The sequence below is a fragment of the Hypanus sabinus genome, chromosome 10 (genome assembly GCF_030144855.1).
Source record: "Hypanus sabinus isolate sHypSab1 chromosome 10, sHypSab1.hap1, whole genome shotgun sequence".
NCBI lineage: Eukaryota > Metazoa > Chordata > Chondrichthyes > Myliobatiformes > Dasyatidae > Hypanus > Hypanus sabinus.
Genome location: NC_082715.1, coordinates 161,441,154 through 161,466,213, shown reverse-complemented (window position 1 = coordinate 161,466,213; position 25,060 = coordinate 161,441,154). Strand labels below are relative to the sequence as shown.

General features: G+C 39.6%; 2 protein-coding genes across 2 annotated transcripts in view; both read right to left on the bottom strand.

Moving 5' to 3' along the window:
* Positions 1-25,060, bottom strand: part of LOC132401288 (zinc finger protein 214-like) — a 1,156,463-nt gene that overhangs the window by 585,298 nt on the left and 546,105 nt on the right. The gene's annotated exons all lie outside the window — the stretch shown is intronic.
* On the bottom strand, positions 3,762-24,128 carry LOC132401283 (zinc finger protein 850-like). Its single transcript, XM_059983369.1, has 2 exons — positions 23,797-24,128; positions 3,762-7,802 (listed from the first exon to the last, which is right to left on the bottom strand). Exon 2 carries the CDS (start codon positions 7,082-7,084, stop codon positions 4,859-4,861), a length of 2,226 nt encoding a protein of 741 aa, XP_059839352.1. The 5' UTR covers positions 7,085-7,802; positions 23,797-24,128; the 3' UTR covers positions 3,762-4,858.

Below are 25,060 nucleotides of genomic sequence, written 5' to 3'. Positions count from 1 at the left end.
TGCTAAGGACTGAATCTCATTCCTCACCAACAGGGCCACCCCACCCCCTCTTCCCATATTTCTGTCTCTACGATAGCACGTCTACCCTGGTACACTCAATTCCCAGGCCTGATCCCCTCGCAGCCATGTCAATGTTATGCCGAATCTCTGCAAACTCCTAGGAAGGACAGACTCTGCCAAACATTCTTCACAATTAAGTGCTTGGCCCAGGACAGGTCCTCCAAAATAATAGCACTGAGGAATTTAAGGTTGCCGACCCTCTCTGCCTGTGATCTCCTGATCAGGTTTGACTTGTGGCCTTCTGGTTTCCTTCGACTGAAGTCAATAAACATCTCCTTTGTCTTTCTGACATTGAGGAAGTGTTTGTTTTTGGTTTTCAGCCAGATATTCAATCTCCCTCCTCGATGCTGATTCCTCACCACCTTTAATTCAGCCAACGACAGTGGTGTCACCAGGAAACCTGGATATGGCATTGGAGCTGTGCTCAGCCACACAGTCTAAGGCTGTGGATCAGAGAACAGGAGAGGTGGAGGACCGCAATGGAGACAGGTAATTCCAGAGCTTGAGGAAGAGAGAAGATATTCTGTGGATGCTATAGAGACACCCCAATGGTATGTTGCCTTGCAGGTGCCAGTGTCAGGGATGTCTCAGATCAGCCCGGTGGGTAGGAGGAGGAGCAGCCAGAAGTCTTTCTGGCCAGAACTCTTACTTAATGTCTATATGCTCAAGCATTTCATTCCTCTGTAAGTCATGCCCACAATTGTGAAAGTCCCTTTCCTTGGTGAATACTGAAGCAAAGTATGTATTAAGTGCCTTCGTTATTTGCTCTGACTCGATGTTGATGTTTCCACTATCGCACCCGATTGGCCCTATTCTAGCACGGTTTAACATTTTGTTTTTCATATACTTGTAGAATGCCTTAGGGTTTTCCTTAATCCTGTTTGCTAAACCCTTGTCATGGCCTCTTTCATGTCTCCTAATCAATTCTTAAGCTCCTTCCTGGCAACCCTGTGACTTTGTAGAACCCTATCAGTAACCAGTTCATTGAAGCTTTCATAAGCTTTTCTGTTCTTCTTAACGAGATTTTCTCCATCCTTTGTTCACCATTGTTCTTTTACCCCACCATGGAACATACCTGCGCCGAGCGCCATGGAAATGTTCCCTGAACATTTGCGACATTTCTGCTGTGCATTGGCCTGAAAACACCTGCCTACAAGTTATGTTCCTTCCTGCCCAATAGCATAATATTTCCCCCTACCAAATTAAATGTTTACCTAAATTGTGTGCTCCTATCCCGCTCCAGCGCAATGGCAAAGGAGATACCGCCAAAAAGCTCTCCCACTGAAAGACCTCACACTGACCGGGTTAATTTCCCAATACCAGATCAAGTACAGCCTCTCCTCTAGTTGGCTTATCTACGTACTGCGTAAGGAAACATTCCGGAGCTGAGCAAACAAACCCCATTCCATCCAAACCCCTTGCTCTAACGAGATGCCATTCAAGTTTAGGAAAGCTAAAATTACCCATTACAAGCCCCATATTATTATTGCACCCTTCCTACCTGCTCCTCGATGTCTCCGTTACTATTGGGGGGGGGGGTCTATATAGAACACCCAATAGTTACTGCCCCCTTCCTGTCTCTGACTGCTACCCACACCAACTCAGTGGATGATCACTCCATGACTTCTTTTTTCTGTAGCCATGATGCTATCACTGATTGGCAAGCCATGCTCCCTCCTCTGTTGCCTCCCTCTCTGTGCTTCTTGAAACATCTAAAGCCCTGCACTCTCAGCAGCTATTCCTGCCCCTGAGACGTCCGTGTCTCTAATGACCAGACATCATTGTTCCATGTATTGATCAACAATCTAAGTTCATCCGCATTTTTTATGATACTTCTTGCATTAAAATAGACACATCTCAAACCATCAGGCTGAGTGCTTCTTTGCTCGAAATCTCCTTATTCTTCCCTGCATGCTGTCTCAACTTGGGCGCCAACCACCCTATCCTCTGCCTCTTCACTTTGAGATGTTAAAGGGTTAATTTTGTGTGCCAACATGCAAGAAATTAGATATTTAAGCTATGCCACGGACTTCAGTCTTACTTGCAAGATGTGACAATCTAATTATAGATTGTTCTCTAAAAATGCTAGACAAAGGTTCTAATAAGGAATTGCCTGATCATACAATGTCCTGAAGCAGGTTCTTAAAAGTAAAAATGCTTGATAAACGGGAACTATCAATGCTAAGCAAGTTCTTAGAATAATGATTCACTAACGATTAAGTACCTTACAACGCGAACCTTGTTACTGTTGCTGACCATGTGATGAAGAAATTGCTTAATTTAGTAGTCAAGTGTACGTGACTGTATCAGCGGTTGAGTCCTATAAAGGAGAGGGCTGTTCCCTTTGTTGGGAGCGTCGCTTGACAGGACTTCACAATTACAACAAAGTCTGTTAAGTGATCTTCAAAAGCTTGTACTTACATGAGTAAAGAACTGCGGTCATTCGCAGAAGCCAGTGTATTACGTTTGTATCCGTTGTGTGAGTATCTCCTGAAAGAACCTAACACAACACCCTCGGTTCCCAGCCTCCTGCAAATCTATTTTAAACCTTCCCATGCGTCCCGCCCCCGTCCCCAGGATATTGGATCCTCTCCAGTTCAGGTGTAACCTGTCCCCGTCAACTCTTCCCCAGAAAAGTTTCCAGTGATCCAAGAGTTTGAAACTCTGACCCTGTACCAAGACCTCTGGCTGCTTACTCAGGGGCATCCTAGAACCTGGCATCTCTTCAGCTGTTGCAGAATTCCCTATCCGTCCCTCTAATTATCAAGTCCCTATGATTATTGCTCCGGCTGACTCCACCCTTCCCTTCCGAGCCTCAGAGCCAATCTCCGTGCTATTGGTCTGGCTGCCACTGCATTGTCCATAGGTCATCCCCCTCAGCAGTTCTTCCTTTTGTTTTTATGCCATCTTTGACTTCCCTCATCAGCCATGACAGCCTCATCCTTTGGGATGTACCTATCCTGTGCCTTTTGCATTAGCCCAGAAACTCTAGCCATTGCCACCGTACTGTTATCCTGCTCGTGTCCCATTCCAATCAACTTTGGCCATCTCCTCTCCCGTGCCTCTGTTTTCTTCACTGTCATAGTGTTACACTGGAGAGCCTGCAGAAGAGATTCACCAGGATGTTGTCTGGATTAGAGGCATGAGCTACTGTGTAAGCAGAGTTTGGACAAACTTAGCTTGTTTTCTTTGGAGTGGAGGAGGCTCAGTGTGACCCGGTAAAGCTCGACAAGATTATGAGAGACACAGATAGTTGGCATCATTATTCCCCCGGGTCAAAACGTCTAACACCAGACAGCCTGTGTTCAGAGCGATGAGGAAGAACCTCTTTAGCCAACGGGTCTATTTAAAACAGAACTTGATCAGCGCTTGATAATTAAGGACGTCAAAGGATAAGGGGAGAAAGCAATAGAACTTATTTGTCGATAAATACAGATTCTCTGTATCCCTCTGACCATTATTACAAGCGGTGATTCTTGTAACAGAAGGAAAATAAAAGACACTGGGACAGGTACAAAAAGTGGAAATTTTAGAGGGAGAGGGGGCAAGCACAGGGAGATGGGTCAGATGTAGGTGGTGGGGGGGGAGGTTCTTGTCCGGCACGGAGCAGTGGGGCTCAACACTGGTTCGTTTTCCACTCTTGCACCTTCACTGAGACCATTTCTGATCAGTACATGATTTACAAACAATACATTTCAATGTTCAAGTTCAACGTAAATTTATTATCAAAGTGTGTTAACCAGATTCTATCAAACAATTAATTTTCTTGTTGGCAAGGCAACTGAATGCAAACCCCCCAGCCTGGGATAGAGAATGGAGAGTTGGTAGACCTCGGATGGAATGGACTTGGAGTGAGTGTCTGGAGGTCAGCGAGGATCGGAGGAAGTTGATAGTGGACAAATAGCTTATCAGTGAGCTCCAACATTGCGCAATAGACATTTTCACGAGAATGGGCCCTTTTTCTTTTTGTTTCCTTTACTTACCATATTGTCAAATTAAAAGTTATAAAGCTCAATCGTTTAATCACATATTTTGCACTATTTGCTATTTCCTAATGATTTGTAATGGGGACATATCACGCAGCATCCACCCAAACGAGATGTCTTCAGTTTGGCCAGGCCAGGGGCTATCATCCCCTATATTCATCCACTAGACAAAGCAAGAGTTAGATGAATATAGAAAGGGTAAAAGAGAGTAGAGGATAGATAGGACCAATAGAAAATGACGCAGGAAATATTGTCATGGGAGACAGAGATAGCGGATATTCAAGCGTGTCAGGGAAGTGAAGTACATGCAGTGAAGTACATGCAGTGAAAGCTACAACTGGGAAGGTGCTCAGGAAGCATAATGGTCTGAGGGTGGATAAATCTCCTGGACCTGATGGAATGCACCCTGGGGTTCTGAAGGAAATAGCTGGACAGATTGCATACGCATTACTAATGATCTTTCAAGAATTGATAGATTCTGACATTGTACCAGATGACTGGAAAATTACAAATGTTACTCCGCTACTTAAGAAAGGTAGGAGGCAGCAGAAAAGAAACTATAGACCTGAAAGCCTGAATTCAGTGGTTGGGAAGTTGCTGGAATCGATTGTTATGGATGAGATAACTGAGTACCAGGAGGCACATGACAAGCCAGGCCAAAGCCTGCATGGTTTCCTGAAAGGTATGGGGAGAAGGCAGGGGAGTGGGGATGACTGGAATGATCGGATCAGCCCATGACTGAATGGTGGAACAGACTCGAAAGGCCAAATGGCCTACTTCTGCTCCCATATCTTATAGTCTTAATTGAGATGTCAGATTGAATCCTTTCCCAGATTCAGAACTGGTGAGTGGCATTCCCCAGTGTGAATTTGCTGATGTATTTTTAAGTCAGATGACCGAGTGAATTCCTTCCCACAATCTGAGCAGGTGAACTGTTTCTCTCTAGTGTGAATTCGGTAGTGCCACACAAGTTTGGATGACTCACAGAATCCCTTCCCACATTCAGAGCAGCTGAAAGGTTTCTCCCCAGTGTGAATTCGCTGATGTACCTTCAGTTGAAATGAACGAGCAAAACCCCTCCCACATTCAGAGCATGTGAATGGCCTCTCCCCAGTGTGAAGTTTCTGATGTTCCTTCAGATGAGATGACCGGGCAAATCCCTTCCCACATTCAGAGCAGGTGAACGGCTTCTCCCCAGTATGAACTCGTTGATGTTCAATCAGTTGACATTGCCAAGTGAACCCCTTCTGACATTCAGAGCAGGTGAATGGCCATTCCCCAGTGTGGACTCGCTGATGTTCCCTCAGTTGAGCTGAATGGGTGAATCCCTTCCCACATTCAGAGCAGCTGAAAGGTTTCTCCCCAGTATGAATTCGCTGATGTACCTTCAGTTGAAATGAACGAGAAAAACCCTTCCCACATTCAGAGCATGTGAATGGCTTCTCCCGAGTGTGAAGTTTCTGATGTTCCTTCAGATGAGATGACCGGGCAAATCCCTTCCCACATTCAGAGCAGGTGAAAGGTTTCTCCCCACTATGAACTCGCTGATGTTCAATCAGTTGAGATTGCCAAGTGAATCCCTTTGGACATTCAGAGCAGGTGAATGGCCATTCCCCAGTGTGGACTCGCTGATGTTCCCTCAGTTGAGCTGAATGGGTGAATCCCTTCCCACATTCTGAGCAGATGAATGGTTTCTCTCCAGTGTGATTTAACTGGTGTGACAGTAGATGAGAATGTCGAATGAATCCTTTCCCACAGTCTGAGCAGGTGAACGGTCTCTCCCTAGTGTGAACAAACTGATGTTCTTTCAGATGAGATGAATCGGTGAATCCCTTCCCACATTCTGAGCAGATGAATGGTTTCTCTCCAGTGTGAATTTGCTGGTGTCTCAAGAGGTGAGATGACCAAGCAAATCCCCTCCCACATTCAGAGCATGTGAATGGCCTTTCCCGAGTGTGAAGTTTATGATGTTCCTTCAAATGAGATAACCGGGCAAATCCCTTCCCACATTCAGAGCAGGTGAACGGCTTCTCCCCGCTATGAACTCGCTGATGTTCAATCAGTTGACATTGCCAAGTGAATCCCTTCTGACATTCACAGCAGGTGAATGGCCATTCCCCAGTGTGGACTCGCTGATGTTCCCTCAGTTGAGCTGAATGGGTGAATCCCTTCCCACATTCTGAGCAGCTGAAAGGTTTCTCGCCAGTGTGCTCTAACTGGTGTGTCAGTAGATGAGAATGCCGAATGAATCCTTTCCCACAGTCTGAGCAGGTGAACGGTCTCTCCGCAGTGTGAACAAACTTATGTTCTTTCAGATTAGATGAATCCATGAATCCCTTCCCACATTCTGAGCAGATGAATGGTTTCTCCCCAGTGTGAATTTGCTGGTGTTTCAAGAGGTGAGATGACCGAGCAAATCCTCTCCCACATTCAGAGCATGTGTACGGCTTCTCCCCAGTGTGAACTCGCTGGTGTCTCTGTAGGTCGAACGATTGAGTGAATCCTTTCCCACAGTCTGAGCAGGTGAATGGCCTCTCCCTACTGTGGACTCGCTGATGTAACTTCAGTAGAGATGACTGAGCAAATCCCTTTCCACATTCAGAGCAGGTGAACGGCTTCTCTCCAGTGTGAACTCGCTGGTGTCTCTGTAGATGAGACGAGTGAGTGAATCCCTTCCCACAGTCTGAGCAGGTGAATGGTGTCTCCCTATTGTGGACTCGCTGATGTAACTTCAGTGCAGATGACCGAGCAAATTTTTTTCCACATTCAGAGCAAGTGAATGGCTTCTCTCCAGTGTGAATTCGCTGGTGTCTCTGTAGGTCAGAACACTGAGTGAATCCCTTCCCACAGTTTGAGCAGGAGAACGGTCTCTCCCTAGCGTGAACTGACTGATGTTGCAGCAGGTGATTTGACTGGATGAATCCTTTCCCACAGTCTGAGCAGGTGAACGGCCTCTCCCCAGTGTGAACTCTCTTGTGTCTATGCAGTGTGGACGATTGAGTGAATCCCTTCCCACAGTCTGAGCAGGTGAATGGCATCTTTTCAGTGTGAACTCACTGATGTTCATTCAGTTGAGATGATTGAGTGAATCCTTTCCCACATTCGGAGCAGGTGAATGGCTTCTCCCCGGTGTCACTGTGGCATGTTTGAGAGCCTTCCCACTTTCTGAGCAGGTCAATGTCCTCTCACTGGTGAATTTTCTAATATACCATTACCACAATAACAGAACGGCTTTCCACTTGCAGAACAGGTGGAGCATCTCACTATGAACTTGCTGATGTATTTTCAGACTGGATGACTGAATGGTTCCCCTCCCTCACACAGAGCAGATGAATGGCTTCTACTCACTGTGAACACACTGGCATGTCTGCGGGTAGACTGTGAGTGAATCCCTTCCCACTCTGAGAGAAGGAGAATGATAACTCACTGTGATCAATTCTCTGGCAATTCAGAAAGTCAGATGCTTGAATCCCTTATACAATCAATGCAGTTGATCTCCAGTGACCAAATGCTAGTGTGTTCTCAGCTCGCGGTTCCAGTGAATTTCCCTGAGTTAAAGCAGAAAACTTCATTTCAGACACAGAATACATTACCAGCTGGGATGAGATACTTCTTCATCTCCAAGGATCGACAGCAGATGTGTTGGTGTTGCAAAGAAAATATCTGGTCACTCCTTAAATATCCAGACAGAGTCAGCAAAACTGATGTGTTGTTGTGTTTGAGATTCCCGTACATAAGTGTTCTGCCATTTCAAACCTGTAAAAATATTTGCAAAAGACATCAATGGGTGAAGGAAAATATTTCAGGAGAGATTTTAGTCTGTGCTGAAAACATAAGGAATAGGAGCAAGAATCGGCCACCTGGCCCGTCCAGCCTCCTCCGCCATTTAATAAGATCATGGCTGATCTGGCGATGGACTTATCTCCACCTTCCTGCCTTTTCTGCATAACCATTAATTCCCCAACTATGTCAAAATCTATCCAACCTTGGCTTAAATATATTTACTGAGGTAGCCTCCACTTTTTCATTTGGCAGAGAAATCCACAGATTCACCATCCTCTGAGAAAAGCAGTTTTTCCTCATCTCTATCCCAAATGCCCGGAATCTTGAGGAGATGTCCTCTGGTTTCCTGCCTCTATCTTATCTATTCCTTTCATATTTTATATGTTTTTATATGATTTCCTCTGAATGTGAGCTCTGGCATCACAATTTTACCAATTTCAGCTCGAGTTGGTGGTACTCAACTTGAGATATACCACAGGCTACTGTGGGAAGTGAGGGAGGAAATTGCTGAGCCTCTGGCGATGATCTTTGCAGTCAATAGGGAGAGGGAAAGTACCAGAGGATTAAAAGACATTGTTCCCTTTTCAAGAAAGGGAGTAGAGATAAGCCAGAAATTACCGAACTGTGGACCTTGCTTCAGTGGAGGACAAGTTGTTGGAGAAGCTCCTGAGAGGCAGTATTTATGAGCATTTGGAGAAGCATAACCTGATGTGGGATAGTCAGCATGATTTTGTCTCAGATCATGCCTTATGAACTTGACTGAATTCTTTGAGGATGTAACAAAACACAATGATGAAGGTAGAGCATTGGATGTAGTGTACATGGCATTCAGTAAGACTTCTGATAAGTTTCTTCGTGCAAGGCTCGTTCAGAAAGTAATAAGGCAAGGATCCAAGTAGACCTTGTTTTGTTTATCCAGAATTGGCTTGTCCACAGAAACCAAAAGGTCATTGTAGATGGTTTGTGTACTGCATGGAGGACAGTGACCAGTGGTGTTCTGCAGGGGTGTGTTCTGAGACTCCTTCTCTTTGTGATTTTTATAAATGATCTTAATGAGGAAGTCCCAGGGTGGGTTAGTAAGTTTGCTGATGACACAAAAGTTGAGGGTGTTATGAATAGTCTGGACAGTTGTCCAGAGTTTACAGCAGGAAATCGATAGGATACAGAACTGCAGATGGAGCTCAACCCAGATAAGAGTGCTGTGGTTTATTTCAGTACATCAAATTTGAAGATAGAATACAATATTCTGTTAGGACTCTTGGCGGTGTAAAGGATCAGCAAATCTTGGGGTCCATGTTAATTTTACTCTCAAAGCTGCAGCGCTGATTGACATTGTTGTCAATAAGGCCTTCATCAGCAATGGAACTGAGTTCAAGAGTGGTGAGGTAATGTTACAGCTATATAAAACCCTATTTATACCCCACTTAGAGCATTGTGTTCAGTTACTGATTACAGGAAGGATGTGGATACTATAGAAAGAGTGCAGAGGTGATTTACAAGGATGTTTGATGGATTGGAGAGCATGCCTATGCGAATAGGGTGAGTGAACTTTGGAGCGACGGAAGATGAGAGGTAACCTGACAGAGGTGTATAAGATGATGAATGGAATTGATCGTGCGGACAGCTGAAGCTTTTTCCGAGAGCTGAATGGGAAAAAATGAGGGGAATAGTTTTATGGTGTTTGGTAGTAAGGTCACTGTATTGTAGATTTCTATGTTTCTATATGCACTCATCTTCTTAACAAGGCACGGATCAGGCATTCTGACTGACCATCAAATTCTCTGACTGTGTTCCTTTCTGGATGAGAATGGGCGATTTCTGACCTCAATCAACCTGTGATTTGCCTCAATTTTTCTCTGTCCTTTGGTATTATTTCAAGTTCTGGTTATGTTCCACAACACTACAAAGAGCACTTGTTACTACATGTCTGATCCTGGAGATTTACTAATTACTTCGATCGCCTCCCACCAGCTGATTGACAGTGATGAACACATCGACGGCAATGCCAATGAATATAAAGTGGAGGGCAGTGGTTATTCTCACTGGAGTGCGGTACTTTTGTGATGTGAAAGCCACAGGTCGCTTTTCATCCAGGCAAAGGTGTTCCATATGGTTATTTACCCAGACAGAACTAAATCTGACAGAAGGTTTTATTTCCATACAGCACTAATTGAGAGATTCCTGCTGGTTGTTGATGCAGTAACAAGTGTTTTGAAGTTGTTCCTGCTTTATTTACAACCTGTTTTGAAACCTCACTTTTAAACATGATATTATTTTACTATGGCAACAAGGGGTGCCAAAAGTCCTGAAAAAAGAAGATTCTGCTGTTTCTTTGCAATCTATTATGGAGCTGCTTCTAAAACACAGAAAAGAATCTTCCGTGGTGTTCCAGCAACTCAGCTCGAAAATTAAACAAATAGATGTAAAATTGGATTCTATTCAAAAAGCCTGAACTGAACAAGATAAACGAATTGAAGAGAATGAAACAACTTTGATGATATTGGATGCAAAATTTGATGACCTGTAAAAGCTTTGTTAAAAACAACCCAAGTTTAATGAAAAATGAAGACAAAAGATTATGAATTTAGGAAATAGAAGCAGAAGAAATAACCTACAAATTCCGGGCCTTGGAGAGTTAATGGAAGGTGATCAGCCTACGGAATTCTTTGCAAGTTTTCTGGTACAATTATTTCCTAAAATTTTACCATCTCCACCTATGACTGATCAAGCTCATAGATCGCCTGTGCCCAGACCAGCTCCGGGAGCAAGACACATCAGTAATAATCTGTTTTCATGAATTTCAAACAAAGGAACTTTCAATTTGTGAATCCCAGCAAAGAGGAATGATTAGATTAGAATCATTGAGGATTTTTCACCCGAGGTCACGAATGAGCATGCAAAGTTCAAAAAGGCTACGTCAGAACTTTTTAACAAAGGTTTTAAGCCTTCTCTTCCTTATCCTGCTTGGCTCAAAATTATGCTGAGGGCCAGCCCTAAGCAATGGCTCCATTCGATTGAAGAAGCTCAAGAATTCTAAGAATCAGAAGAGTAACTGTTCAGTATTTTTCTACATGAATAGTTGCTTCTTTTACTTTTGGTAAACCTTTGTAATAAACCTTTGTAATAAACACTCTTTTTGAACCTTTTAATGCTTTACTTAGAGAATAAGATTTTAACGAGTTAATACCTTGTGTGTTCATATGTTTTGAATTTGGACAGGTTTTTTATTATTTTACATTATACTTAATCTTCTTGAAGTTTTTTTCTATCAATGCTTAGCATGGGTATTTTTTATTTTATCATTCTGAAACTGTTAGGAGGGTTGTTTATTTTCTGTTCGTTGTTTTGTCTCGGTTGGAATCAGCCAACCTTGAAACCAATTTGGAGCTTACCAGTAGTTTTTTTGGGGGGAATATTAGTTGTAGCTGTCTGCTGTCTATTGGTCAGCTTTCTGACTTTGGGAGGAGGGAGGGGGTATGGTTTTTTTTCTGGAAGCTGTTTTGGACTCTCAGCCAAATCTGTTGCTTGGTTACCCTATCTCAAGGTTCATTGTTTGGTTTTAATATACATTATTTGGTTTTAGTGGTTGCTACTTTAGCCTTTCTTTTAAATAGTATTATAAATGGAACAAACTATTAATTTACTTTGTCTTAATGTGAAAGGGTTAAATCACCCTGTGCAATGGAATAAGATTTTGACCTACATTAAAAAACTTAAGGTCCCAATTATTTTTTTACAAGAAACTCACATACGCAAATGTGACAACTTACACCTGATTAGCCGATGGAGAGGTTTACACTTCCATTCCTCTTTTCAGGCTAAGTCTAGAGGTGTTTCAATCTTTATAGATAACACAGTTCCCTTTGTTCAACATGAAGTAGTGTCTGATACTAATGAGCATTTTGTTATACTGTCAGGAAAATTAAGATAATAAATTTATGTTATTTGCTAGACTTATATGCCCCGAATATAAATGACCCAGGATTTTTTGAGCATTTTTTTCCGCTTTTGCCAAGTTTGAGTCTTTACTCATTTGTGATGGGAGGAGACTTTAATTGCTGGTTAGATCCAGTTTTAGACAGGTCATCTCCTAAACCAGCGACACTCAATAAATCAGCTTTGTTTATTCAATCTTTCCTAATGAAATGTGGTATTGTTGATGTCTGGTGTCTTTTACATCCAGTAGACAGGGAATATTCATTTTTTTTCTCATGTCCATCATTGTACTCTAGGATAGATTATTTTTTTATTGATCGCCAAATGATTCCTTTAGTTCAATCCTAAGAGTCAGCGGGAGACGCTCATGGAGTGAACACTGTTTTGGATTCGCTCCATAACCTTTACTTTTTTTTAACCTTTGATCACCCTTATCCACTTTATTTTTACCTACATCAAAAGTTTCTTTGCTATTTTTTTTCTTTTGAACTTATTGTTAAGAGTTTGTCGTGAATTTTTGAAGATATGCAAACAGAAATGTCTCTTAGGTCTAAAGGACGAGAACCTGGGCGAAATCCGAATGGTAATGGAAAGAAGCAAACACAGCCACAACACACTCAATTAACTTATGAATTGTTTATGGAGCTTTTGGACAAACAATTTGATGAACTACAACAATTTTTTAAACAAGATATAAAGGCTTTTCAAGATTACATGGTTAAGACGGATTCAGTAATTAACCAGCAGCAAGTTCTGATCGCATCTCTGCAAGAAGACGCTCGGAAACGAGATTTGACTATTGAAAAACTGCAACAGGATTTAATTTCGACCATTAAACTGGTGGAAACACTTAAAGCCAAGAGTGTCGATCTTGAGAATCGGTCCAGAAGACAGAACCTACGTATACTTGGTCTTCCAGACGGCATAGAAAAAGATGACCCTTCTAAATATTTTGCTCAACTATTAAAAGAAGTGTTTCCGTTGATTTTCCCAAATAACCCACCATTATTGGATCGCGCACATAGAATTCGGTGTCGATCACCGAGTGCTACAGCGAAACCTTCGGTTGTAATTGTCCGGTTTCATTATGTGCACGACAAAGAACAACTTATACGTGCAGCTCAGCGGGCAGGAATGGTTAAATTTCAAGAGCATTACTTCCATTTGGTTGATGAATTTAGTCCTGAAGCTATGAAAAAAAGGCTTCTTTTTAAACCGCTGATGGCTGAATGTTATGAGAAAAATTTGAAACCTGCGCTCCTATACCCTGCGAAGCTTAGAATTTCTCCGCCGAATGCTCCACACCAGATTTTCCTCTCTACATCCGAAGCGAGAAGTTATCTGGACGAGAACTTCCCTACTGTTACAGACACTAGTCTCTAATAAATGAATGATTCTGATCCTGTAAGATGATTCTCGATTTCTTAAACCAGATTTAACCTCTGGTTATTGGTGTAGGTTTATCCTATACTGTATATTTAAGTTAAAGTGTGTTTTCATCATATCAATTGCTCTGTTTTATACACTTTAACCATTATACTACATTCTTGACCCTTAATTTTGTTCCTTAGAAGGTATATTTTCAACCCTTCGAAGGCGAATTTTTTTTGATTAAGATGGTGGTTTTTTGAAAAATATTTTTGGTTTTGTTTAAGATGGCGTTTTTTTTTCTCTCTTGTCTTCTTCCTACAATGCATCGCTTATCATAGCTTAAATATTTTTTGTTTTGTCTGGGATATAGCCCGATTTATAAGCTCTTAGTGACTATATTCTTATTTTTTACAACTAACTATATTTAAAAGTATGGTTTTTAGCATAGCGACTTTAATTTTTAAAGTCAGGGTGGTTTTTTTTATATTTATCCTTTATATACGGAGTGGTCTTCCGCTGATATGGGGGTAGAATTAGTCTCATTCTTTCCTTTTTCAAGCCATATTTTGGCTTTCCTTCTTTTTCTTTTGGGGGTGGGGGATGGTCTGTTTTCTAATTTTATTTTTCTTTTACCAGTTTGTTTTAGTTTTTCCATTTGGGCTGTTTTTGAACTTCAAATATGTCTGCCTTGTTGTCACTTCTGGGTCCGCTCTTTATTTTTGTTCCTCTTCCGGGTGCATGAGTTTACAGGTTGGTTAACTCTTTCTATACCAAAGGGTTGATTTTAGAATTATGGCTCAGACCATTAATTTTGTGTCTTGGAATACTAATGGCTTAAGTCATCCGATTAAAAGAAAGAAGATCTTCAAAGTATTCCAAGGACTTAATGCTCATATCATTTTTGTACAAGAAACTCATGTGAGGAAGGAGGACAAATTTCGCTTTTTTAGGTTTTGGCGGGGTCAACAGTATCATGCAAATTCGAATGCCAAAGTAAAAGGAGTTTCAATTTTTATTGACTCCTCTATTGCATTTGTTCAACATGATATCTTTTCGGATCCAAATGGTAGATTTTTGTTAATTATGGGTTACTTTGTAATAAAAAGGTTGCTTTGGTTAATGTTTATGCTCCAAATGTGGATTGTCCCGATTTTTTTAAGTCCTTATTTACTTCTTTACCCAATCTAAATGAATATAAGTTAATAATGGGTGGTGACTTTAATTGTTGTTTCAATCCTTTGATAGATAAATCTTTATCTATTCAGACTTTACCCAATAAGTCGGCCACTTGTATTAACTCCTTTTTGACTGATAATGGAATTTTTGATGTTTGGAGATTTCGGCATCCTAACGACAAAGAATTTTCTTTTTTCTCACATGTTTATCATTCTTATTCTCGAATTGATTTTTTTTTATTGACTCTTGTTTTATTCCATCGGTAATTGGTTGTAATTACGATATTATAGCTATCTCTGACCATGCTCCTTTAAAACTTTCTATTAAATTTACGGATACAGTTTTTAATGCCAGACAATGGCGATTTGACTCTACCTTACTGCAGGACTTTATTAAATTTATGAAGGAACAGATCAATTTCTTCTTTTCAACTAATTCCACGGAGGATATCTCTTGCGGAACACTCTGGGACACTTTTAAAGCGTATATAAGTGGACAGATTATCTCTTACTCTGTTGGTTTGAGAAAACGCATTAAGAAGGAAACTCTTTTATTGGTCGATAAAATTAAAGAGATTGATAAGAAATATTCGATCACTCCTAGTAAGGAGCTTTACAAACAAAAGGTTGAACTTCAAATGGAACATAGTTTATTACTTACATCTCCGATTGAAAATTAATTAATGAAAACCAGATCTGATTTTTATATACATCGTGATAAATCAGGTAAACTGTTATCTAGTCAGTCGAAGAATGCTTTGGTTAAACGTCAGCAGAATGGAATTTTGACAGTTAACCATGATGAGATAAATAAGGCATTTCAAGACTTTTATACCTCCCTGTATCAATCTGAATTCCCTCAGGATCGTAATACCATGTGTGATTCTCTAGGGAAATTAAATTTTCCAAGATTATCATCCGATGATCTCTCAATATTAGATACTCCTATTACAGACGTAGAAATTAAAGGGGTTATTTCCTCAATGAATTCTGGGAAAGCACCAGGTCCAGATGGGTATACAGTAGAATTTTTTAAATGTTTTTCCGCTACTCTTTCTCCTTGGTTATGTAGGGTTTTTGAGGAAGAATTAGATTGGGGAATTTGCCACAATCCTTTTATAGAGCTTCCATTTCTCTAATATTGAAGAAAGATAAAGATCCTACTGACTGTGCATCCTATAGACCAATGTAGATTCCAAGTTTTTTTCCAAGTTACTGGCATCCAGATTGGAGAGGGTATTACCCAAAATTATTTCAGAAGATCAAACCGGTTTTATTAAAAATCAATATTCTTTTTTCAACATTAGGGGATTACTGAATATTGTTTATACTCCCTCACATTGCACTTCAGAATGCGTGACTTCATTAGATGTGGAGAAAGCATTTGATAGAGTTGAATGGCCTTACTTATTTGATGTGTTGGAGAAGTTTAATTTTAGTCCGACATTTATTTCTTGGATTAAATTGATTTATCATACTCCAGTAGCCTCAGTGTTCACTAATAATCAAAGATCTCCCTTTTTTCGCCTATTTCTGGGCACTAGACAAGGTTGTCCTCTTAGTCCATTACTATTTAACCTTGCTCTAGAACCTTTGGCTATTGCCATTAGAGAATCACAGGATATTTTGGGTATTAATCGTGGGACAGATATTCATAAGTTATCTTTGTTTGCAGATGATTTATTATTATTCATTTCTAACCCTGAGAAATCTACTCCAGCAGTTTTATCATTGTTGGCTCAATTTAGTGAGTTTTCTGGGTATAAGTTAAATCTTAATAAGAGTGAATTGTTTCCTTTGAATAGACAGGTCCCAATATATGGAAATTTAGCTTTTAAATTAGTTAATGACTCTTTTATTTACTTAGGGATCAAAATCACAAAAAACCATAAAGATTTATTTAGGTTTAATTTTTTTACCCTTTATTGATCAGATTAAAGGCTTATTTACTAAGTGGTCACCATTATCTCTATCACTAATAGGCAGGATTAATGTTATTAAGATGGTTATTTTACCTAAGGTTTTATATATTTTTCAAGCGGTACCAATTTTTATTCCAAAATCTTTTTTTATTAATGTTGATTCAAAAATGTCCTCATATATATGGCAGAATAAAAATCCCAGGTTAGGTAAAATATATTTACAGAAGACAAAGAAGGAAGGTGGGTTAGCACTATCCAATTTCATATTTTATTATTGGGCAGTTAATATTGGGTATTTGTTATGTTGGTTGAAAGATTGGGGTGGATCTTTTGGACCTCAGTGGGTGAGTTTAGAAATTAAATTGGTATCAGGTTATGGTCTGGGTTCTATTTTAGGGACTCCTCTCCCTTTTGCTCTTTCTAAATTGCCGAAACGAATTGACAACCCGATAGTTAAACATACTTTACGTATTTGGTTTCAATTTCGGGAATTTTTCAGGTTGACTCAATTCGTTTTAAATAGTCCTATTGTATCTAATTGCTTTTTCCACCCTTCCATTATAGATCAAGCTTATTCGGCTTGGAAAACTAAGGGATAGCTAAGATTTTCTGATTTATTTTTAGACAATTGTTTTATGTCTTTTGAGCAATTATCCAATAAATATAATTTGCCTAAATTTCATTTTTTTAGATATTTACAGATTAGGCATTTTTTAAGCACTGTACTTCCTACGTTTCCAAATTTTCTGCCTTCAGATATTTTGGAGAGTTTGTTTGAATTAAACCCTTTTCAAAAAGGGCTTATTTCAAAACTTTATAATATAGTTATGAAGATACGCTCAGAGCCCCTTTATAAGAACAAAAATGATTGGGAAAGAGAGCTTAATCTTATTATTCCTATTGAGAATTGGGATAGAATTCTTCAATTAGTTAATACATCTTCGATATGTGCCAAACATTCATTAATACAGTTTCAGGTTGCACATCGGGCCCATATGTCCAAGGATAAATTAGCTCATTTTTACTCTTATATAACTCCTATTTGTGATAGATGTCAACTTGAAATCGCATCTTTAACTCATATGTTTTGGTCATGTCCGCTTTTGAAGACAATATTGGAAAGATATTTTTAATATTATCTCTGCGGTGTTGAATATTGATTTACAACCTCATCTTATTACCGCAATTTTTGGTTTACCAATGATGGACTCACTGCATTTATCTTTTTCCGCCCGTCGAATGATTGCATTTCTAACTCTGATGGCTAGAAGATCTATATTGTTATATTGGAAGGAAATTAATCCTCCCACTGTATTTAATTGGTTCTCTCAAACTATGTTATGTTTAAATTGAGAAAAAAATTTGGTGTATTTGATACTTCTATTAAATTTGAAAAGATATGGAGAACATTTATTCAATATTTTCATATGATGTAATATGACCCTGTTCCAAGTTCATTTGCCTTTCCAGCTTTTAGCTTATGTATTTTGAGAAGACCGGAGGTGACAACATTGATGATTATGTATTCTTGTGAGATATTATAAACAGCCCTTTTTTTTTGGTTTTTTTTTCTTCCAGCGTTTCTTTTTTTTTCCTTTATTAGTTATTAGATTAGTAGATTAGTAAATTTAGCATTATATTTTTTTTTTCTTTTTTCTGTTTTTTTTACACCTTATAGTATGAAATATCTAGACCTACCATGTTCATACATGGTATGCTTCATGTTTTGGTAAACCTATTTATACTGTAACCATTGTTTATGTGTTTTTTCATTTGTAATGGAATTTGCATGTTTGTAATTTTTTTATTAATACATCATTTGTATTATTCATATTATTAATAATAATAAAAAGATTGGAAAAGAAAGAAAAGTAAGTTCAATCCTGTGAATATAAGGAGATTGCTCAGATCATGCTCCTGTGTTTTTATCTTTAAATCTCCCCAGTCCCCCACAAATAAACAGATTTTGGCGTTTTAATTTAACTTTGCTAACTGATAAGGATTTTTAAAAGTTTTTGGAGAGACAAATTATTCCTTTTTATGAAGAGAATACGCAGGAAGAGACTTCTAGTCTTATTATATGGGATGCCTTTAAAGCCTACATTAGAGGACAAATTATTTCTTATACTGCTGGTGTTAAGCAAAAAGCAAATAACGAAAGAATTGAATTAACTAAACAGTTGAAATTATTAGACTGTGGTGGCTCGCCCACGTGGCAAGCGACCTGGCTCCAACAGTTACGGGCAAGTCCACAGCCAGCGGCAGCCAAGAGGGCTCTGAGTGCAGGGCAGACCTCAGCCTGGAAGCCAACATCACTTCCGCCCCGCAAAGAGCGGGGGATGCTGGGAGCAGGCACTTAAGCGCGCTGATTGAAACAGTTCAACCCAACCCTGCTCAACTCAGTATGTTGCTTTCATTCATTGCGTATCAGCGCGACTACAAAAGTCAATTTTATATTCATGGAGACAATACAGGTAAATTATTGATTAACCAATTAAAAACCTCTATAACTAAACGGCAAATTAAAGAAATTTGTAAAGCTAATGATGATAGGACAACTCACCATTTAGAAATAAATGATGCCTTTAGAGAATTTTATTCTAAACTTTATAGTTCTGACCCTCCTAAAGATAATACTGTAATGAATATTTTTTAATCAATTAAGCATCCCTACTCTTTCTGTTGTTAACCAAAAACAGATGGATCAACCAATTTTTATGAGGAAATTGCCGAGGATGTACATTCATTACACTCCGGGAAGGCTCCAGGTCCTGATGGATTTTCTGGAGAATTTTATGAAGCTTTTTCCTCACTGCTTATACCTCATTCATGCTCAGTCTTTTCGGACTCCTTTAAGCTGGGTAGGTTGCCGCAATCTTTTTATGAAGCTTCTATTTCGCTTATCCCTAAAAAGACTAAGAACCCAACTGAATGCTCGTCATACAGACTAATCTCCTTACTCAATGTTGATACTAAAACCCTATCTAAATTTCTGGCTCGTAGGATTGAAAATATTTTACCGTCTATAATTTCTGATGATCAGACTGGATTTATTGAAAATCATTATTCCCATTTTAATATTCATCATATCTTAAATGTTATCTATTCGCCATCTAAGGAAATATCAGAATGTCCTTAGACCTGATGTCCTGATATCCTTAGATGCTGAGAAGGCTTTCAATCCAGTTGAATGGAAGTATTTATTTAAAACCTTAGAAAAATTTAATTTCTGGCCCGATTTTATTCAATGGATTAAATTACTTTATTTATCTCCCTCTGCTTGGGTTCTTACTAATTTTCAGAATTCCAAACCATTTAAACTTCAATGTGGAACCAGACAAGGCTGTCCTTTGAGCCCCTTGCTTTTAGATCCCTTAGAACCCTTAGCTATTGCTTTTCGAGAATCTAGGGATATAACCGGTATTCTAAGGAGAGGAATTACCCACAAAGTTTCGCTCTGTGCTGATGACCTGGTGCTTTTTACTTCTAATGTTGAGACTCTGTTACTTCCTGTGCTTTCTTTACTTTCCTGTTTCAACCAGTTCTTAGGATATAAACTGAACTTATATAAGAGTGAACTTTTTCCTTTGAATAATTTGGTATCAATTAATATCAACCTTCCTTTTAAAATTGTAAGAAATCAATTTACCTATTTGGATGTAACAATTACTAAGAATTATAAACCCCTACTTAAAGAAAATTTTTTTACCCTACTGAATTATGTAAAAAGGGCATTATCAAATTGGTCACCCCTTTTGTTATCATTGATTGGCCAAATTAATTCTATTAAAATGAATATCGTACCTAAATTTATATACCTTTTTCAGGCCTTACCCATTTTTATTCCTAAATCCTTTTTTGATTCTCTTGATTCTATTCTATCTTCTTATACATGGAAAAACATTCTCGATTAAATAAAGTTCATCTTCAAAAAGCTAAAAAGAATGGAGGTTTAGCTTCGCCAAATTTTAGGTTTTATTACTGGGCAGTCAATATGCAAAATCTTACGTTTTGGTCATATTATATTAACCGTGAGGACTATCCAGTACGGGCTTTTTTAGAAACTAACTCTGTTAATGAATTTTCTATCATTTCTCTTCTTGGATCCTCACTTCCTTAATCTTTAAGTAAGCTAACTGACAATTTGGTAGTTAAACATACTTTGAGGATCTGGATACAATTTAGAAAACACTTTGATTTATAGAGATTTTCTCCTTCAAGTCCAATTTTTTCTAATTATATTTTTAAACCTTCTATGACTGACCTAGTTTTTAAAGATTGGGATAGATTGGATATCAAATGGCTTCCAGGATTTGGTTGATGGAGGAAATCTCTTTTCGTTTGAGCAATTGTCAGCTAAATAGAGCTTAACCAAAACCCACTTTTTTTCAATATCTACAAATTAGAGACTTTTTGTGATCTCTATTATATACATTTCCTAAAAGTCCTGATAAGAAAGTATTAGACGCAATTTTTGATTCGAAATCTTTTCATAATGGCTCAATATCCAATATTTATGCAATGTTGTTGGGAATGAGAAATGCTCCTTTAGACAAAATTAAAAACCTCTGGGAACAACATTTACAGGCATCTATTTCTGAGGAAACTTGGAATGAAATTTTTAAATTGGTTAACACTTTATTGTTATGTGCCCGCCACTCCCTCCTACAATTTAAAATGGTTCATAGGGCCCACATGACTAAAGATAAGCTATCAGTTTTATTCGGATATATCTCCCTATTGTGATAGATGTAACAACGGAGAAGCTTCACTAAGTTTTGGACATGCCCGAATCTTGAAAGATACTGGAACTATTCCAAACTTTCTCTGTACTTTTTAAAGTACAGTTTAAGCTTAACCCTTTGACTGCCTTATTCACTATTGTTGGAGGAAAATATATTATTTTGGAGATATCTGATTTGCACATTTTGGATTTTATCTCTCTTGGGGGCACTCTTACTTAAATGGAAGGACGTCACTTCACCTACTCATGCTCATGGTTACGTCATGCTTAAATTTAGAGAAGATTCATTGTTCAAGACTTTCAAACACTGTGGGAACTATTTTTGAACTATTTTCAAAGACTTTGATTTGCTGTTAAAGTACAGATGTTGGTTAATAATATTTCACTGTATGATAAGGAATTTTTTTCCTTTCTTTACCAAACAACTTCGTTCCTGGTAGTGGGCTTAGATTTTTTTTGTATAATAATGGACTATCCTATTTCACTATTACAATTTAATTTACTTGAATATAGGGTAATGCAATTGCGTGTGATTTAAATATACCGTAAATTCTGGACTAGAAGCCGCTACTTTTTTCCCCACACTTTGAACACTGCGGCCTATACTACGGTGCGGCTAATGCATGTTTTTTTTTCATACCGCCAAAAACATTTTGCCTCGTAACAGTAGACCAATAAAATTGATGAGTAGTTCACAGAGGTCCAATGAAATTGTACGATAAATCAAGCGCACTTTCACAATTATTGTAAATCAGTCATTTGTACTCACCCTCATCAACATGGAAAACACTCAAAGAAAAGCATATGACGCAGCTTTTAAGTTAAAGGTGATCAATCTGGCAGTTGAAGAAGGAAATCGAGCTGCTGCACATAATCTTGACATAAATGAATCGATGGTGAGACGGTGGAGACGCCAGCGTGAAGAACTGAGTCAATGCAAAAAGACGACAAAAGCTTTCAGAGGTAATCATAGCAGATGGCCCGAACTTGAAAACTTTCTTGAAGACTGGGTTAACACACAGAGAGCAGGCGACCGTGGTGTTTCCACCGTGCAGATCAGACTGAAGGCTAAAGCAATCGCCACCAAAATGAAAATCGAAGATTTTAGAGGTGGGCCATCGTGGTGTTTTAGATTTATGAGACGAAAAGGCCTGTCCATCAGGGTACGCACGACTCGGTGTCAGCAGCTCCCTCCCGACCGCGAGGAAAAACTTGCTAACTTCCGCACATTCACTCAAACAAAGATAGCGGAGAATTCCATCGGGCCAGATGATATCATAAATATGGATGAAGTACCTTTGACGTTTCACCTGCCTCTCACTCGGACTGTTAGTAAAAAAGGTGACTCGTCCATCACACTGAAAACAAGTGGCCATGAGAGAACGCATTTTACTTGTGTTCTGAGCTGCACAGCATCCGGACTAAAGCTTCCACCGATGGTGATTTTTAAGCAGCTGACAATGAAAGTTCAGTGAAAGCTGCCATCAAGAGTACAAACTCAATTCCAGCTGTGATTCCTGGGGGCACCACGAAGTATTTGCAGCCACTGGACATCAGTGTGAACCGGGCATTTAAAGTGGTGCTGCGCGTTGAGTGGGAGGCTTGGATGACGAGCGGCGAGAAGAGCATCTTTAACTCAAGTCTGCCAGTGGATCCTAAATGCGTGGAGCCGTGTCACAACATCCACCATCACCAACAGGTTTCGAAAGGCTGGACTGCTGAGTGATGAAGAGGACCGGGTGCGCTCAAGTGAGAGCGACAACGAAGAGACTGAAGTGAGTGACGAGATCCTGAGGTTGTTCAATTCGGACACTGAAGGACTTTGATGGTTTTAGTGCGCAGGAGGAAGATGAAGAAGGTGGTCAATAACTTTTCCTGGTAGGCTGCAGTATATATATATTTTTTACCAGTCATTAGGAGATATTGGAATGTTGTTCCTGCACTGTTCAGTAAAAAAGTATACGCAACGTAATTTGTGTGTTACCGATACGTATGTATATTTTAAAGTAGCTGTGTTACAGGCACTGTTCGAAAAAAAGCATTTGCAATATGTATTTGTTTATGTTACCATACGGATTTAATTAAAAGTTAAAAAAATCCTCACGTGTAATATCTTTCTGTGTAAATATCTCATATTACAACGTGGGACACCTGCGGCTTAAAATCCGGTGCGGCCTGTACAAGTACAAAATTGATTTTCTTTCTAAAATTAGAGCATGCGGCTTTTAATCAGGTGCGCTCTGTAGTCCGGAATCTAACGTAATGTATTTGGTATAATTTTATCTTTTTTTGACTTATAATATCTTCTTGTACTCTACTCTTTTATGCAGAAATTAATTAAAAACATTGAAAGAGCACTAATTGACATTTTCACTGACTGGAAGGTAAACTCTTCATCCGATATTAACTGGGAACTATATTTTTGTTACGATTTTGTTCATAATCGTCGGATTTACATAGCCAGAGCTCGGCAGTGTTTGTGAGATACAACCACTCGCATTTCCTTCGACTGTACTGGACAACAGCGGTACTATCGCCCATGGCTGCCACTTTACCCAGAAGCCTTCACGACGAGAACCCTCCCTGTCCGCCATCGAAAGATACAGATATACGCATGCGCCACGAAACTGGCGGCGGCCGCAGGGCCTATGAGTCGAAAGCTCCCTGGGGCCCGAGTACGGATCGTGGGGCTGAGAGAGAGGGAAAGGACAAGGACTATCGTGTGGTGCAGCACCAGTGTGGCTGGAAATCACAGTAATTGTCCTTCGGTCGCGTTTCAGACACCGATAATTAAGGACCCGCCCGGAGCCCACTCTTACCTACGTCCACATGCTGGGAGCCGTTCGTCTACTCAACGCATGCGCGTTATTCGGGAAACGGGTCGCGACGACCACGCATGCGCATTGATTTAAACGGCAGAAAATCTGCAGCTGCGGAAATCTGAAGCAACACACGCACAAGATGCTGGAGGAACTGAGGGGGGCAGGCAGCAACTATGGAGAGGAGTGAACTGTCGGCGTTTCAGACCGAGATCCCAAATCCAGTCCTGAAGAACAGGACTGGAAAGGAAGGGAAGGAGTCAATGTGGGGAGAGATGAGGTGATAGGTGAAAACGGGAGAGGGGGAGGAGTAAAGTCAAGAGCTGTGAAGTTGATTGATGAAAGAGATATAGAGCTGGAGAATAATAATAATATATAAATATTTTATTGATCCTGTGGGAAATTCTTTCGTTACAGCAGCAATATTTAAAATCACACTTAGCAGTGTGCAGTCTTTACTAAATATAAAGTAGAGAATAATAATATGCACAACAATAATACTGAACCAATGTGCAATAATAATGCATGAAACAATATTGTAGAGATTATTGAACTATGATATGTTGCAGAAAGATATGTTGAACTGACTTTATTTATTACATCCTTCACATACATGTGGAGTAAAAAATGTTTACGTTACACCGCCATCTAAATGTGCAACGTGGAATCATAGTAATAAACAAAACATTCAATGTAGCATAGAAATACACGCAAATCAGCAAGATTTAAGCAGTCTGATTCCTGGTAGAAGAAGCTGTCCCGGAGCCTGTGGGTGCTAGTTTAATGCTGCGGCAGCATTGCTCCAATGGTAGCAGCTGGAATAGGTTGTGATTGGGGTGATTGAGGTCTTTGTAAATTTCCTGAATAATGGGAAGTTCACATCTACAGATACCCTGGGCTGTCCGCACCACTCTGCAGAATCCTTCGATTAAGGGAGGTACAGTTCCCACACCAGGCAGTGATGCAGCCAGTCAGGATGCTCTCATTTGTGCCCCTGTAAAAAGTTCTAAGGATTTGGGGGCCTAAATCAAACTTCCTTAACCGTCTGATGTGAAAGTGGCGCTGTTGTGCCTTTTTCCCCGCACAGCTTGTGTGTACAGACCACGTAAAGTTCTTGGTGATGAGGATCCTGAGGAACTTAAAGCTTTTTACCCTCTCAACCCCGGATCCATTGATGTCAATAGCAGTTAACCCAGGGGTGGGCAAACTTTTTGACTTGAGGGCCACAAAGGGTTCTAAAATTTGACAGGTGGGCCGGACCAGG